Here is an 18,212-nt window from a genome sequence, read left to right as displayed (position 1 = left end):
GGTTTCATGGGACATCCCAGTTAATTGGTCTAATAACATGTTTAATGTTTCTGTTCTGTCTCCTAGTTCACTGTGTAGTGCCTGGGGTCTGAAAAGCTTGCAAGGGGCCACCCAAGGCATGACAATTGGTCTCTGTTTACCTGGAGCAACAGAGGAAGAAGGAGAGTCAGGAACAGAAGGAGGATATGGAATGTGCGGCTAATTGCCTCCATAAATAACTGCCTCCTTTGCCAGGAGACCAGAACTGGATGGTGTCTGGTTACCATTACTGAACACTTTGATCAAAGATTCTATAGAAAAATCCTGATCAAAAGTGGAAAATGCAGAACAGAATTTCAAATTCTCAAGGACTCCAGACTTTCTGGAGCCAAGAGGGCTGGATGAACCCCTGAAACTATTAGCCTGAGATAATCTTTAAACCTTAAACCAAAAATATCCCCTGAAGTCTTCTTAAAACCAAACAATAGATTAGCTTAACTAGTGAAAAATATCTACCTTGAGTATTGTGCTCTTTTAAGAACTGCGTACATGGGATCAAATTGACAAAAGCAACTTGAAAGATTCTATAGGAATCTTAGGGCGCAGTGAGTTTATGTTAATAGGGAAGAACTACTCAGAAAAGGAGGGTGAGAATCAGGGTAGGATTACCCAATAGGCAAGGTAAGCACAGTGCTTACCTTACTTACCAGATCATTTGTGTGAACAATTTCACAATTTTTTACCACATCAAAGATCCTGTTTCTAGGTATGGCTGGCATTTTTCTCTCTCCCAACCCCATGGCTCCTTCTACAGAATCAAAGCCTCTTTCAAATTTACAATCCGTGACAGGGGCAGATGACCCAGTAAGCAAGGTAAGCATGGACTTACTTGAGCTTACTTACTAATCTGTAATGAACAATTTCACATGGGTTTCACCACATCTTTGAAAGATTCTATAGACGACTCCTGATCAAAAGGGGGAAAATGCAGAACAGAATATCAAATATTCATGGACTCTATTGCCCTAGGATAATCTTTAAAACTTAAACCAAAAATATCCCTGAAATCTTCTTAAAACCAAACAGTAGTTTAACTGATAAAAATGGCTTTGATGTGGTAAAACCCACGTGAAATTGTTCACTACAGATGATCTGGTAAGCAAGGTAAGCACCATGCTTACTTTGCCTATAATGGTTGCACAACTCAAAGAATGTAATCAGTTAATTGTATATGTAGGAATGGTTGAACTGGTATATGTTTTACTGTGTATATTCTCAATAACAACAACAAAAAAAGCACCATGCATATAGTAGGTGTTATAAATGTTTGGAAAAAACATTAGAGCTTTAGCTGAAGTACAATGAGAAGACATAGAGGGGTCTGAATATGTATGAAAGGGTGCTGGGTGGATGGGAGGATGGATGAATGCACAGTGGTTGAGTGTGTGGAAGTGTGGATGGGCTGTTGGATGGAAGTATAATAGGTGATACAGGTGGCTGATGCATGGGTGATGGGATGATTGGGTGGGTGGGTAAGCGTGGATGTTTGGGTGGATAGAAGTATAGTTGGGTGATGGGAGTAGTTGAGTAAATGGAGGTGATGGGGTAAATGGGTGGATAGGAGGATAGAAGCAGTTGAGTGAACGTGGGTGATCTGTAGATGAGGGAATCGTGGGTGGTTGGATGGTGTCTGAGTGGTTGGATGGATTGGGATTGGATGGTTGGGTGAGTAAAAAGATGGAAAGATGAATATTTAAATGGGGGTAGATGCCTGGGTGGATGGATGGTTGTTCAGGTGGATATTAGAAAGCTTGGGCGAATGGAATGACTAGCTGAATGGAAGGTTTGGGTGGATGGGAGTAGTTGAGTGGTTGGATGGCTAGAAGGGTGGGTGGGTGAACAGGTGGCACCAGAGCCTGAAATGCCTCCAATTAACCTCCTAAAGGTCATGGAGAACCTCTGACGCTCAAAGAAGCAGAAACAGGCTCAGACACTGGGCCTCTAAGGTTGCCTGCCCCAGGACCCTTTCTCCAAGTTGGGTCCACCCCACCCACCCCCATGCGGGGTCCTACCTGGAAGCTGCAATCTCTGCCTTCTGGCGCGCTATTGCGGCTGCTCGCTGGGCGCCCTCCACACTGTGGTCCACCTTCTGGCGGACCTTGTTGCTCTTCAGCTGCAGCACGCGGCGCTTAGTGCCCTTGACCAGCACGTTGTGGCGGTACTTGCCCTCCTCGCGGTGGCCGTCGGGTAGCGTGGTGCAGCCGTAGCCGTGGCGCAGGTTGTCCAGCCACTCGCCTTCGTAACGGAGGCCGCTGGAGCGCTCGCTCACGCCGAAGCCCGAGCGCTTGTCATTCTTCCACTCGCCCATGTAGGTCTCGGTGGTAGTGGCGTCGATGTCGGCCTCGAAGGGCGCGGCCTCGTCGGCGCCCTCGGCACCATCGCCCAGGCTCGCAGTGGACGCTGCGTCGCTGGCGCCCGAGCTGTGGTCGCTCTTGAGGAAGCTGACACGGCTGCGTTGACTGCCCAGTGACGTGCGCGACTCGGCGCGCCGCAGCTTGCCCAGCAGGGCGCCCCGCTGAAAGAGGCCGCCGCTCTTGGCTGCCCGGGCGGCCGCCTCGGCGTTGGCCAGGAGACTGAGCGCAAAGCCGCTGCGCGGGATGGCGGGCAAGGGCAGCGCTGGGCCGTCCGAGGCCGGCGAGGTGGGCGAGTCCGGGGCCACCGTGCCGTTGCTGTGCTCGCTGCGGAGGGACGACAGCGACGTGCGCAGCGGCGAGCGCACCACCACGGCCATCCCGTAGGGCACGCTCTGGCGCACGCCGTAGCCGTGGCGCATGCCGTTGGTGAACTGGCCTTGGTAAGTCCCTGCGGGCGAAGGGAGAGTGCGTTAGTGGGATGGTACCATGGAGTCCCTGCGTGTGCACAGTGACCTGGGTGTGCAAGGGCAGGCGTGAGCAAGGCTGCGTGGGGCTGAGAGAGGCAGCAGGCCATCTGAGGGGCAGAGTGTGAAGTTATGAATGCAGGCGAGGCTCCATGAGTGTGTATGAGCGTGCAAGCACATCTGTGGGCAAGCCAGGAGTTTGTGCAATGGTATGAATGCTTGGTCCGTGTGAGTGTTGCAAGGTCATGAGTGTGCAAGGTGGCATGAGGGTGTGTGACTGTCAGTTTGTGAAGTTGTGTGAGCAGGTGAGGTCCTGGGAGTGCATGAGGATAACAAGTGTGCAAGGACACAAGTGGGCAAGCCCGAGGGAGTCTGAGTGATGGTGTCGATATTTCCATTGCTGGGAACGTGCCAGGTCACAGGTGTGCGGGGTAGGGTGCTACTTGGTCTACTTTTCCTTTTTTTTCCATAGCACTTATTACTCTCTAACAGACTATACAATTTATCTATTATATTTATTGCTTTTCTCCCCCTTCTGGAATGGAAGCTCCATGAGGGCAGGGCCCTTGTCTATTTTTTCTCTCAGATTCATCACCATGACCTAGAGCGTACCTGGCTCTTAGAGGTGCTCCATAAGTACTTGTTGAATGACTGGCTGAACCTGTCCACAACCTCCATCTGATTGTGTGACCTTGGGAAACTCCCTTTCTTTCTTAAGGCCTCGATTTCCCCATCTGTCAGTGACATGTTGGGTGTGAAGCTCTCTAAGGTCCGGCCTTACTCTGGGGTGCTGGAGTTCTAGGAATTGGGGCACTGTGACTCAGGAGGCCAAGGGTGGTGCCCCAGATACTTCCTCACTGCCTGGTCCCTCCAGTGGGGGGTGGAGCAGCACGAGCTACTCCAGCTCAGGGTCGCACCCCATCCACCCCAGCCCATTCTGAATTAAGAGCCTCCGCTAAGGAACAAGTACAGTGCACAGCCTCTCCATGGTCCTGCGAGGTGGGTCCCATGATTATGCTCATTTACAGAAGAGGAAGCTGTGGTCTGAGAAGTTAAGTGACTTGACCAAGGAAACAGGATCCAAACCCAAGCCCATCTGATGCTGAAGCTCATGCTCTGAGCCGCAGTTGTCAGTCCTGGCTGTGCAGTAAAAGCACTAGAAGAGCTTTAAAAAAAAAAAAAAAAAACCTGATTCCTCGGCTCCACCCCTAGAGATTCTGATTTAATTTGCTGAGGAGGGTTCCTGGTGTTCCTACTGTCCACGTAGATCTTGGGTGGCTTCCAGCCCCTCTGTATGGCAGGCAGGAACAGCCAGGAAGAGAGGGACATCAGAGCTCTTCTCATTTCAATGACCAGCCATGGGAAACTAATAATCATGGAATATCAGCTACGAAAAGGCCAAAAAGAGACAGAGGCAGACAAGAAGAGAGGAGAGTACTGGGCATGATTTCATGGAGAAGATGAAATATCTCCATTTCGTAGGTAGACTGATGTTCAGAGAAGTGATATGACTTGCCGGAAGTCACATAGCAAGGCAGAGCAGAACTGGGATTCTGTTAAAATGTAAGTCAGATCACATCACTGCTTCCAGAGATTCCCCTTCTTACTAAGAGGAAAAGCTGAATCCTTAGTGACCCACAAGGCTCTGTCTGATCTCACCCCCATCACCTCTCTGTCCTCATGTCTTCCCCTTCTCCCCTCCCGCTCACTCCTCTCTAGCCGTAAAAGCCTCCTTGCTGTTCTTCTCACACCAGCCATGGTCCTGCCTCAGGGCCTTTGCATTTGCCGTTCCCTCTGCCTGCAATATTCTTCCTCAGATGTCTGCATGGCTTGCTCCCTCGCCATCTTCAAGTCTTTACTCAAACAGCAGCTCCTCAGGGAAGCCTCCCCCAGACCACCCTTTTTAAAATTGCAGTCCCCCACATGACATTTCCCATCTCCCTTCCTTGCTGTATTTTGCTTCATAGCATGCCTAATATAACAGATGTTTTGCTTTTTATTGTTTCGTGACTGTCTCCCTGACCAGAATGTAAGCTCCATAAAGGCAGGGATTTCTTTCTTTGTATGCCTTGCTGCATCCTCAGTGCCTAGAACAGTGCATTAGTATTTGTTAAATGAATGAATGAATGAACAGCATGCATTCTAGAAGAGAATCTTTATTCTTGCTGTTATAGCCATCGGAACACAGCCCTGTGAAAATGAGTAGACAGGTATTTTATGGTTTCTCTAAGAAAAATCCAAGGCCTGCCAAGGACAAAGGACTTGCCCAAGATAACACAGCTATTACATGTGTCAGAGCCAAAACTGATGGCCATTTCTAGAAAACAAAGACATGAAAGGAGAAAGTGAGCAACAATAGAGCAGAGAAGATGGTGTTTAAGACTGAAAAGAAAGAGAAGACATCTAATCTGTGGATTAGGCCAGCTTGTGAAATTGAATCGGCCAACCCACCTTTAGCTTACGTTGCTGCGAGATGGGCTGACGTGGTCCCTTTAAACAGACTGAGATTGTAACAGGAGGGCACCACTTGGCCTCCAGTTGGGGAGGAAACAGCCAGGCTATATTAGGAAACTTACAAGCAAGTGGCAAGAGGCACAGACAACCAGGGGAGGCTGGGAGTGACGGGGCACTGGGAAGGGGGAAAAGCTAAGCGCCTGGACCATCCCCAGCCTGACTGTAAGACAGGACAGTTCTCCCGGGGGATGGGAAGCGAAGAGGGAGAGAAGGAGGCCCCTGACTGCAGCTGTCTGCTGACTGCAGCTGTCTGCTGAGAGGGGCCCTCTGTGGAAGGAAGTGGCTCCTCCGATACGCTTTGAGCTGACTCCTCCTGTGGCCATGTAAACCCTGCAGTGCTTCCCGCTGCCCTCGGAATAAGGACCAAGATCCTTAGGGGCCTACAAGGCCTGGCATGGGCTTCCCCCACCTACGTCTCCTACTTTGCCTTACCACACGGGCCTCCCTACCTCAGGGCCTTTGCCCATGCTTTCCCCCTTCTTGGCATACTCTTCTGCTCCTTATTCCTCCACTCAACTCCTGTTGACATTTCGAGTTTTAGCTTAAATGTAACTCCTTCCAGGAAGATTTCTCAAACTGCTGGGAACAGCCACAGGCTGTCACGTCACTCTGCACTTCTTGTCACTTTTCCCAATTGCAGTTAAATAACTGCTATGATCATTTGTTCCCCGCAAGCCCTCTCCGGTAGACTTTGGCTTCCGTAAGGAGGAAGCTGTGTCTAGCTTATTCCCACTGTGACCCCAGCATCATTCCCAGGCCCAAGGAAGCCCTCAGTAAACAGCTGATGAATCATTGAGCATCTTCTCCTGCGTGACATTCTTACGTTCTTCGAGGAACGTTAAGGACCCACATCTTCTCTTTTCCCTCATGACTCAGCATGCAGTAGGTCCTCAGTCGTGAACAGCAGTGGCTGCCAAGCATGTTCAGGTTTAGATTTAGCAGCTTAAACCCTCGGAGGTATTGGGGTACATACAAAGGCTGGTGAAGACCATGACCGTTGTAAAAGCAGTCCTGGCCCTCCGATGGGACTCTTGAACTAACTAAAACCTGAATGTAGCCTTTTCCCCTGTTCAGTATGGAATGACCTCAGTTTTAACCTTATCTCTGACACTAATTAGTTCTAAAATATGTATAAGTTACTTCAGCCTGCTGAGCCTCATTTTGTCTTTGTGTAAAATGGAGCTAATAATACCTGCTTCCTGTGCTTGTTCATTCATTCCTTTGAACTGGAAAATTATTTCCTGAGCATTTCCTCTGGATCACGCATTCATTGTACTAGGTGCTAGGGATATAGCAGTGAACCAAATAGACATGGTCCCTGCCCATAAGGGGCTTGGAGTCTGGTGCCAGGGATAGATTAAATTTAATCAACCAATCTCAAAAATAAACATTGGGTCAAAAAGAAAAAAGAAAAAAAAGGCCAGACTTACTGGTCTGACAGTGACTGGAGAAACCCGGAGAGTATGGCCCCCAGACACCCTTATAGCTCAGTAATTAAGACATTCCTAAGGTTCACCCTTCAGCCAAAGATCAGACAGGCCCATAAAACAAAACGAGACTAAATGGGCACACCAAACCAGGGACAAGGGCGAGAAGGCAGGAGCGGACAGGAAAGCTGGTAATAGGGAACCCAAAGTCAAGAAGGGGAGAATGTTGACGTGTCGTGGGGTTGACAACTAATGTCACAAAACAATATGTGTATAATTGTTTAATGAGAAACTAGTTTGCTCTGTAAACCTTCATCTAAAGTACAATAAAATAAATAAACGTTGGGAAGCCGTAGCAGTGGTCCAGACAAGAGATAATGGTCCAGGTCTTGGGTGGCAGTGGAGTGGGGAAGGTTGGTTGACCTGTGGATTAAATGAACTAGCATATGGAGACAGCTATCAGAGTGCCAAGGAGCCATGGTGGTGCAATGTTTAAGTGCTCCGCTGCTAACCGAAAGGTCAGTGGTTCAGATTCACCATGGGAGAAGAGATCTGGCAATCAGCCCCCATAAAGATTACAGCCTAGGAAACCCTATGGTGCAGTTTTACTCTGCCTTACAGGGTTACTATGAATTAGACATCGATTCCACAACACACGACAGACAGCACAGTGCCTGGCATACAGTAAGTGCTCAAGAAAGACTAGCTTTTTGGCAGGTCAGAGTCTTTGCGTGGAAAAGCTGGCCCAGAAAGGATTAACTGGAAAGATGAAAAGGAGCCAAGGAGGACAGAGATAACTCGGAGGGAGAGAATGAGGCCAGCTCCAATTTTCTGCCTGGGTCTGGGTGCTTGTAAGTCTGAGTACCCCTGGGCCCTGGGATGCCAGGTTCCCTGCTTTGGGCACATCCTTGACTCAGGGAAAGTCTTCAGAGCTTTCATCCTGTGGAGGAAAAAAATGTTGGGGTCTGCTCATCAGTGAGACCTGCCTTCACACCCCCTAACACACAGGGTAGTTTCTGGAAGCCACATGTATACTGCAAGATCTACCTCCCTGGCCAGAGATTATGACTTAATTGATGTGGGCACTGGAGTGTTTTACAGCACCCCAGATGATGCCAATATGCAACCTGGGCTGAGAGCTGTAAAACCTCTCAACTGACCTCCAGTTAACCAACTGGTCAGATAAACCACATGCTTCATTCCTTGTAAAACCTGCTGACGGATGCCTTCAGCACAGTGATGCTTCTGGCACACACCTCTGTACCCACCTGTGGAGTTGTATGTTTATTTTAAGCCTGTTCCCAAACCTGTTTATTTCAGTTGTCCCCATTATTGAAATTGTGTGATGTATTGATATCTATTATATGTTGTTGTGGTGGTTAGTTGCCATCAAGTCGGCTCCAACTCATGGTCACCCATGTACAACAAAATGAAACATTGCCTGGCCATGCACTGTCTTCGCAATTGATCATTGGTATGTGTGAGTCCATTGTTGCAGCCATTGTGTAGCGCCTTCCAACTTAGAGGGCTCATCTTCCAGCACCGTATCAGACAATATTCTGTTGTGATCCATAGGGTTTTCACTGGCTAATTTTCAGAAGTAGATTGTTGCGTCTTTCTTCCTAGTCTGTCTTAGTCTGGAAGCTCCCCTGAAACCTGTCTACCATGGCTGACCCAGCTGGTATTTGAAATACTACTAGCATGGCTTCCAGCATCATAGCAACGTGCAAGCCACCCCAGTACGACAAACTAACAAATGGGTGGTGGACTTATTATATAAACCAATGGGATATGAGTGTACAAAGAAAGAAAGTTGTTATTTCTCTGAAAACAAGCTGAATGCTTTTGGGCATCCATAAAGGAGAATTCCTAAAATATTGCACTCAAATTAGGTATGAATAAGATAATGATGGAAACCAAACCAAACCCTTTGCCATCGAGTCGATTCCGACTCATAGTGACCCTGTAGGACAGAGTAGAACTGTCCCATAGGGTTTCCAAGGAGCAGCTGGTGGATTTGAACTGTCAACCTTTTGGTTAACAGCTGAGCTCTTAACTACTGCACCACCAGGGCTCCAAGATAACGATAAAAGACTGGAAAAGAAATTATAAAAATATAGACATTTTCTTCACTCAGATTGCTTTGCAAGCATCTTTAACTTCTCACTCTAAACACATGGGAAATTGTAGATGATGCTCTATGGGAATGCAAGAAAGACAATGAAAAACTTCATTCAGTAAGGACCTTATCATCAAAAGATTAGTGAATAAAAAAGGAAGATTGAATGCTATACATATATGCGATCTAAATTAAAATAGAATTATAAGATGTGACAAAATCGGCAAGTTATAGACAAGACAGCTGCTATGGGAGGGATGAAGTGACAAATGTCTTAGGCGATGAGAGGTTGGAGGAAGGAAGGGAGGTTTCCTGAAGGAGGCAGCTTTGAAACTGGGCTCTGGAGGATTTGGGAAGACAAGGCTAGGAAGGTGAGTTGGGACCAGATCATGAAGGAACTGGACCTTCAGGTTAAGGGCTTCCATAGGCAGTGGGGGCCCCTGGAGAGGATCCAGTCTTGGTTCCTGTCTCTCTGTCTCTGTTCAGTCCCCCAGGGACTCTGTCTTTCCACTAACTTGAGTAACCAACTTACAACTGATATTGATGACATCAGATAAAAGTATTCTGTGTTTTTAACATCAGTCTGAATAAATTTGCTTTGACAGAGAGGTGTGTCCATCTCAGGAGGGAGGACACCGGGTGGAAAGGACAAGGAAAATAAGCAAATAACCATATGCGAACAGTCTTATGTGAGACTTTACCACAGAAGGGCTTGGATGAGCTCAGTGAGGAGGAGACTGTGCTTTTTGTTCTTTCTCAGGGAGAGGACGGTTGTGGCCTGAGCCACTGGAAGCTCTTTGACCTGGTCTGTAGGAATTATCCCAATGTGTTGGGTGCAGGTCATTCATTCCAACCACAAGAGACCAAACTGGGGGCATGTAGCGTGTGGAGGATTTTCCCTGGTGCACAACTTAATAATCCATTAGGACGGGATCTCCAAAAATGTGTTCCTCAAAACTTGTATTAGTAGATTTTATCATGAAACAAGGGAAAAAAAAAAAAAAAAAACAGTCCTGAGGTCAAGTAAGTTTAAGAAAATCAAGGTTGAAATGACTGCCCTGACAGGGAACACAACATAGAGTCCCTGGTGGAGCAGAACTCAAATTCACATAAAAAGACCAGACTTAATGAGACTGGAGGAACCCCCAAAGCCATGGTCCCCAGATGCTCTGTTAACCTAGAACTAAAGCCATTCCCGAAGCCCATTCTTCAGACAAATATTTGGCTGGACTATAAAACATAAAATAATACTCGTGAAGAGTGTGCTTCTTAGACCAAGCAGATACACGAGATCAAATGGGTGGCTCCTGTCCAGAGGCAGGATGAGAAGGTAGGAAGGGACAGGAGCTGGTTGGATGGACACAGGAAACCTGGGGTGGGAAGGGGGAGTGTGCTGTCACGTTGTAGGGGTTGCAACTAATGTCACATAACAATATGTGTATAAATTTTTGTATAAGAAATTAACTTGAGCTGTAAACTTTCACCTAAAGCACAATTAAAAAAAAAAAAGAAAGAAAATCAAGGTTGAATAAAATTGAAGATTTACTTATTGTAGGATTTGTCAGAACCCTTAATGTGCTCACTAGTGCTGTGAGTCTTCAAGAGGGGGATGCTTTTCAATCAGAAGACCCATTTTTGCAGAATATCTGCCAGGATTCGTGTTCCATGGAACCTTCTTTAGGAAACTACCTTAAAGCGCTACGTCATTTTCACATCAGTTCAGCTTGGTGAGGATAGAGGAGCAGGTATTGTGCAGACACTGTTGATCGTTGCTTGCCCAACAGCAGATCTCCACTTCTTCCCTGGTATAGCCTCAATTCCAGTCCTCCTCCATACGATTCAGAGAAGGGTAAGCCTGTCGCCAGCTGCAGGGGTAAATCCTGATTGCTCTAAGTCAAACTTTCAGGTCTATCCACCTTGTCAGTGATTGGATTAGTCATGAGTATGTGATGAAATTTGACATTGAGACCTAAGGGAAGGTTGGCCTAGGAGTTTAGGGGGTGGGCAGGAGAGATTTCCCTTTTTCTCACAAAGAGATACATGCAGAGAAATGTTCTCTCTTCTTCTGCTGGATGTTGCATCTGGAGGTGATGCCTGGAGTTGTAGCAGCCATCTTGCGACCATGAGGGGAGCTAGCTGAGAACAAAGCTGACACTCTGTGGATAGCAGAGCAAAAAGATAAGTGGGAACCTGGCTCCTTGTTGATGGTGCTGAGCCTCTGAATTAACCACTGCTGGAGCCACCCTACCTCTGGATTCTTGTTTATATTTATTGATTAAGTTTGTGCTGTCCAGTTTGGTAGTTATTAGCCACAGGTGGTTATTGAGAACTGAATTTCAAAGACTCAATAAAAAAAAGAATGTACGAAACCTGTGAGAGCTGGAGCTCGACTGGACTGCCTTGTTTATCCGGCTCTCCCAAGTTTTCCACCTTTGGCAGGGTACAGTCTTACCACTTTTCTGTCGCTCATTTTAGTGGAAAATATTTCCATTTTCTTTCTCTGACAGGTTTCCATCTTATACAGGTTCTGGCTTCCACAGGTTTCACTGTAAAATACTTCACCAATAATTGCATATTGATTACATGTACAAATGATAATATTTTGGATAATGGGTTAAATAAAATATATTATTAAATTTAATTCCACCAGTTTCTTTTTATTTTTTAATGTGGCTACTAGAAAATTTTAGATTATGTATGTGGCTCACATTGTATTTCTATTGGAAAGTGCTGGTTTAAGTCATTTGGAGCTAGGGTTTTCTGTTACCTGCAGACAAAAAAGATCTAAAGGATACAGGCATCATTCTGGTAGGAAAGTTGAGACTAGGAATGCCAGCATCCTTGCTCATGATCACACAATAAGCTGCGGCAGGTATTGGTAGTCACAGCCAAGTGTTCTAACCCGTGTTTTCCCTCTGCACCTTTAAGACTGAGAACATCCCTTATGAGTTAAGGTTCAGAAGCCTTCACCCAAACCTCCATTCTGAAGAGAGCTGCAGAAAGCACGGCCATTTCAGAAACCCAAGGGCCACCACCGTCTATGAGACTCAGAGTTCACTGTGAGACAGAGAAGACACACGTGTGGTCCAGACCAGGGATTCTGCCTCCAAATACAAAATGCATCTCAGACTATCACACCGTCTGGCCAGTGATGCCTTCCTGTTTCTAGGAAACTGTCTGGGGTTGAAAAGGCAGAGTCCCTGGGGGACTGAACAGACAGAGAGACAGGAACCAAGACTGGATCCTCTCCAGGGGCCCCCACTGCCTATGGAAGCCTTTAACCTGAAGGTCCAGTTCCTTCATGATCTGGTCCCAACTCACCTTCCTAGCCTTGTCTTCCCAAATCCTCCAGAGCCCAGTTTCAAAGCTGCCTTCTTCAGGAAACCTCCCTTCCTTCCTCCAACCTCTCATCGCCTAAGACATTTGTCACTTCATCCCTCCCATAGCAGCTGTCTTGTCTATAACTTGCCGATTTTGTCTAACAACCATCCTTGATCCAAGTCGTCTCACAAATTTTAGCATGAGATTTTGGGGCAGGACCATAAAAGTATCATCAACAGGAAGTCTCCGAGCAGGCCAGGTTCCCTGTTACAAACTCATAAACTCTTCAATTTTCCCTTCAAATTACTTATCACTTGGTAATTAAAGAACTATTGGCTGGATGCCAGTCTCTGCTTCTAGAATGCACATTCCGGAGGTCAGGGACCACGTCTGCCTCACTCACCCTGGCATCCCCTGCACTCATTGCAATAACTGGGCATATTGAAGGCATTCAACAGAATGAACGAAGGTGTAGCTGGCCTTGAACAGTCCTCTGAGTCTATCTTCTCTCAGTAAAGTGAGCATAACAATTTTACTTTGCAGGGTTACTGCGAGTATTACAAGGGGCGCCTATCAGAGATCTCAGACGCTCAAAAAGTGTTGGCTGCCTTCCCTTCAGGGGAAAGAATTGTAGGGTGACCAACTGTGATGGGTAGATTTATTTGTCAATTTGACTAGGCTGTAGTACCCAGTTGGAGCCCTGGTGGCGCAGTGGTTAAGAGCTCTGCTCCTAACCAAAAGGTCGGCAGTTCGAATCCATCAGCCTCTCCTTGGAAACCCGATGGGGCAGTTCCACTCTGTCCTGTAGGATCGCTATGGGTTGGAATTGACTCGATGGCAATGGGTATTGTACCCAGTTATGTAATCAAACACTAACCTAGGTGTTGCTGTGAAGGTATTTCATACGTGTAGTAAACATCTGAAAAGCCTTGGAGGTGCAGTGGTTAAAGCGCTTGGCTGCTAACTGAAAGGTCAGTGGTTCGAACCCACCAGCAGCTCTGCAGGAGGAAGATGTGGCAGTCTGCTTCCGTAAAGATTTACAGCCTTGGAAACCCTATGGGGAAGTTCTGCCCCGCACTATAGGGTTGCTATGAGTCGGTATTGACTCGACGGCAGTGGGTAGGTAACATCTACAATCAGTCAACTCTAAGTAAAGGAAATTATCCTTGATAATGTGGGTGGACCTCATCCAGTCAGTTGGAGTGAAAACTGAGGTTTCCCAGAGAAGAAGAAATCCTGCTTCAAGACTGAAGCGTCAACTTCTACCGAGTTTCCAGCCTGCCAGCCTTCCCCTCAAAACCTTTGGTGGTGCAAACAGTTAAACGTGTTTGGGTGCTAACCGAACGGCTGGAGGTTCGAGTCCACCCAGAGGCACCTCAGAAGAAAGGCCTGGTGACTACTTCCAAAAAGTCAGCCATTGAAAACCCTACGGAGCACAGCTCTACTCTGACACACATGGGGTCTCCATGAGTCAGAATCCACTTGACAGCAACTGGTTAGCATTTCATTACATGGTCTCATGATCAACTGAACAGTCCTTTTGGACAAGCATTTAGATTGCACTACGTTTTTCCTGTAACAATCCCAAGGCCTTACTCCCTGGCTCGCCTGTGCAGCTGGCATCGAAGTCCATTCCCAGGGCCCCCAGATGCCGCTGCCCATCAAAGCTCCACTGTCTCTGGTTTCCTGGGATCACCAATAGGCAACTCAGAGCAGAGGCACTGGCAGCATTTGTGACCAGCTCCCGGGAGCAGGGTCAGGTTGCAGTGGGTGTGTGACAAGTCCCCTTAGTCTGCAGGGCTCCGCCACCCCCACATCCAGTCAGCCGCTGCCCGGGATGACGCCTCAGGGCTCACACAAGAAGCAGAGGATTAATCAGGCGACCGCACCTGGGTGCTGACAGCCCTTGGTGAAAGCCTCTTTGCCAGGCCCTGGGTCAGCTCAGCAAGCCTAAGTGCTGCCAGTATTCCTAATGGCTTTGGGAAGCAGAAGTGGTTGGGAGTGGGGGAGGCAAAAGGAGTCCCGGGGCGAGGGTCTGGGTTCAGAAGGAGACCCACCACTGGTCACTGAGGCAGCCCTGTCTGTGCCCACATGGCACGTCTAATGGATATCTCTCACCCACAACGTCCAACACTGAGCTCCCGACCTTTCTTCCTCACACCTGCGTCCCATGTTGGTTAATGGCAAGGCCATCCTTTCGTGGCTCATGCCCAGAACCTCGGACCCATCCTTGACTCCTCCCTTTCTCTCACTCCCCGTCCAACGTTTCCACAAAATCTGTTGCTCTACCTTCAAAATGGATCCAGAATCTGACCACCTCTCATCGCTTCTGCGGCTACAAAATGGCGGTCCAAGTCACCATCATACGTCTTACATGTATCACTGCAATGAGCTCACTCCTTGGTCTCCCCACTTCCGCCCTCCCCCCAGCCCCAAACACACAGTCTCTGCTCAACACAGTAACCAAGGGAATTCCATTAAGACGGGAGTTAGATCACGTCTTTTTTTTTTTTCCGTTGAGTCAATTCCGATTCATGATGACCCCCTGTGTGTCAGAGTAGAACTGTGCTCCATAGGGTTTTCTTTTCTTTTTTTTAATTGTACTTTAGGTGAAAATTTACAGCTCAAGTTAATTTCTTATACAAAACTTTATATACATTTTGGTATGTGACAGTAGTTGCAGTCCCTATAATGTGACAGCACACTCCCCCTTTCCACCCCAGGTTTCCCATGTCCATCCAACCAGCTCCTCTCCCTTCCTGCCTTCTCATCCCGCCTCCAGACAGGAGCTGCCCATTTGGTCTCTACTTGAACTAAGAAGCCCACTCTTCACAAGTGTTATTTTATGTTTTATAGTCCCGTCTGATCTTTGTCTGAAGTGTAGGCTTCGGGAATGGTTTTAGTTCTGGGTTAGAGAATCTGGGGGCCGTGGCTTTGTGGGGTTCCTCCAGTTTCAGTCAGACCATTAACTCTGGTCTTTTTACAGATCATGTCATTTTTATGTTCTCCATTTTTCTCAGAATAAAAGCCGAATCCTTAAAACGGCCCCCAAGGCCCAGCATGACCTGCCGCGTCCCTGAGCTTTTTGGCAGGAACACCAGGTAGATGATGTTGTGTCTGTCCCTGTACATCTCTGCACATCAGGGCACATAACGCCATGTGGATGTTACATTTGATTACTTCCCAGTGGGGATGTTAAAATCCACCTCAAAATATGGTTGAGACAATGAAACGAGATTATATTTATGGCGCTTAGCATAATGTTAAGTGATCACTTTGCTAAGATGGTATCCAGGAAGAATGATTCAAATTTAATTCAACATAAAAGTAATAAAAAACATTGCACAGGCCAAGCAGAGCACAGCCTGCAGGCTGGATATAGTCCTCAGCTTCAGTGTGTGGACCCCATTCTACACTGTCCATAGCAATGGTCAGCAGGAAATGCTTGAACACCTCCAGGTACAGGGTGCTCACTACCTGTCTTGGGAGGGGATTCTGGATTTCCTCCTGCCCCTGGATGGTCTGTGCATTCTGCTGGCACAGGTCTGGGTGAGTCAGCTCTCATCAACTCCCCTTAAGCTGGGAGTAGAAGTTATGCCGGAGCAAGTAGGGTCCTGGATGCTTCACTAACGACCAGACCTGATCTCCCACCTACTCTGTGACTCTGGCTTGGGAAGGAGAAGGGGAGAACAGGATGGTTGATGGCAGGAAGCAACGCTGCCCCCAAATCCACCCTCAATCAAGGCCCTCAGAAAATGAGACTCAACATTCTTCATAGGGGTGTGGCAGCAAGGCATGGCCCAGGGAACAGCTGCTGGGGCACGGAATTAGCAGGCCCTGGAAACCAGCTCCATGAATCCCCAGGGCCTGGCCTTGGATGGGGCATGTCTGTGGAGATGTGGTCAACTGGATGCAGGAACCACAGAAAGCAAAGCAGCAGAGAGGAAAGACTAGTGACGTCTCCTTCCCTATCTTGTTGAGGGTCCGCTCTGCTTTCCTGGGTTCCCCAGATAAAGCCAAAAAGCCACCCCGGCAGCTCCTAAGCTAGCTGTCACAGTGGCCCCTGGCTGTGAACCAGGCCATGAGATTTTCAAGATGAGGTTAAATTATGCTGATTCTGCACTGGAAATGGAATCGTGCCTGGCACAGGTTACATTTACACTAGCAGAACTCAAGGCAGAACTTGGCAGATCAAGCTCTTGGCTTACTAACATTCCCCAGGTCAGAAGTTAGTTTTTGTGTTGAAACATTCTCCCAAAGACAGGGACAGCCGTGGTTCAGGCCATCCTGAATTAATTCACCCTTAGTGTGTGAAGGAAATAAAGGAAAAAGATTATGTATTTGGGTTCTGTGTGCCAGGCATTATATTTAGTGCTTTACAGGTAGTCTCCAACTGACAACATATTTGAGTTACAATGGACTGAATTTATGACCATCAGTGTATCTGGAACATTGAATCTTCCTGGGAGGAAGTTACGGGAAAATGCATGCAGGAGATATGGAAAAAATTGCTGAGTTATGTGTATAGACTCCAAGCATTTGATCAGGATAATATGATGGAACAGATGGGTGGAAAAATCATCCATCTTGCAAGAATGCTGAATTTAGAACTTGATATCGCCGATGTGGAACAGCTCATAGTTCAAGAAAAAGGGGAACTGACAGATCGGGACTTAATGGATTTTGAAGAGGAAAGACATGCTAACAAAGAAAGAAATAATGAGGAAGAGGTGGGAGAGAAGTTGTCAAAAAACTGCAGTGAAAGGATTAACTGGAGTTTTTTCTAAACTAGATCAGGAGCTTCAGTCTCTTGAAAACATGGACCCAAACACTGACTGCTGTGCTAAAGACAATAGGCAGATACCAGAAGCAGTGAGATGTTACTGCGAAATACATGAAGATAAAAAGACAAGGGCCATACAAACAACTCTCACTAATTTTCTGACTGGAAACACCATTTCCATTCCCAGGGATAATCCAGAACCTTCCACAAGTGAAGTTATTACCACAACTGGCAAAATGCCAATTTCGTTAAACCCTTCTTCATCATCAGAGTAAATTTTTATGATTTGTGTATTTTTTAATGTATGTGTGTATTCAAATATATCTGTAAATTTATATGTAATGTTTCCAGCTCCCAAAGACAAATAAAGATTGGATTTATAAACATACTGATAATAAAAAAGGCAATAATAATGAAACCTTAAAAAAACAAAAAAAGAGGTATTCCACTTACATCAGAACCCACTTACCACGAAGTTGTCAGAATGGAACCTCGTCGTAAGTTAGGGACTACCTATTTATATATCATATTTTGAGGTAGATTTTAACATCCCCAGTGGAAAAAAGAAAATGGTAGCTCAGAAGTTCCATGATATGCCAGGTTCACATGGCTAAGAAGTGGCGCAGCTGGGATTTGAAACCGGATCTGGCTACTCCAAGTCCCATGTGCTTAAGCACCACGTGTCTCGCTTTTGTAATATCAGATTCTCTTAGGACTTCCACACTTGATTTTCAGAGCAATCAAGAAATTTAACATTAAAAGACATTCCTCTGAAATCTGCAAAAAACAAACAAACACACATACACTAGAACTAATAAATTAATTTAGCAAAAGGGCAAAGGATTCAAAGCCAATATACAAAAATAACTATTTCTACAAACCAGCAATGAACAACTGGAAAATGAAATTTAAGAGGCCACTTACGGAGCCCTAATGCATGGGAAAAACAGAATACAAACTATAACTAACAATGCACAAACACCAGAAGAGAAACTAGATAACTGGGAGCTCCTAAAAATCACTTATGCTCACCAAAACACTTCCACCAAAAGAGTTAAAAGACAGCCTACACTGGGAAAAACTTTTTGGCTACGACATATCCGATAAGGGTCTAATCTCTAAAATCTAGAAGATATTACAACACGTCAATAACAAAAAGACAAGTAACCCAATTAAAAAATGGGCAAAGGA

The 18,212-nt window shown here is 46.6% G+C and overlaps 1 protein-coding gene across 1 annotated transcript in view; it reads right to left on the bottom strand.

Annotated features, from left to right (window-relative positions):
• JPH2 (junctophilin 2) overlaps positions 1-18,212 on the bottom strand; it is a 78,015-nt gene that overhangs the window by 45,569 nt on the left and 14,234 nt on the right. Inside the window, exon 2 of the mRNA XM_004370329.1 lies at positions 2,052-2,841. Within this exon, the coding sequence (XP_004370386.1) occupies positions 2,052-2,841 (790 nt within the window). The remainder of the gene's footprint in view (positions 1-2,051; positions 2,842-18,212) is intronic.

The sequence above is a fragment of the Trichechus manatus genome, unplaced genomic scaffold (assembly GCF_000243295.1).
Source record: "Trichechus manatus latirostris isolate Lorelei unplaced genomic scaffold, TriManLat1.0 scaffold00008, whole genome shotgun sequence".
Classification (NCBI taxonomy): Eukaryota; Metazoa; Chordata; class Mammalia; order Sirenia; family Trichechidae; genus Trichechus; species Trichechus manatus.
This window is presented reverse-complemented; position numbering and strand designations above follow the sequence as displayed.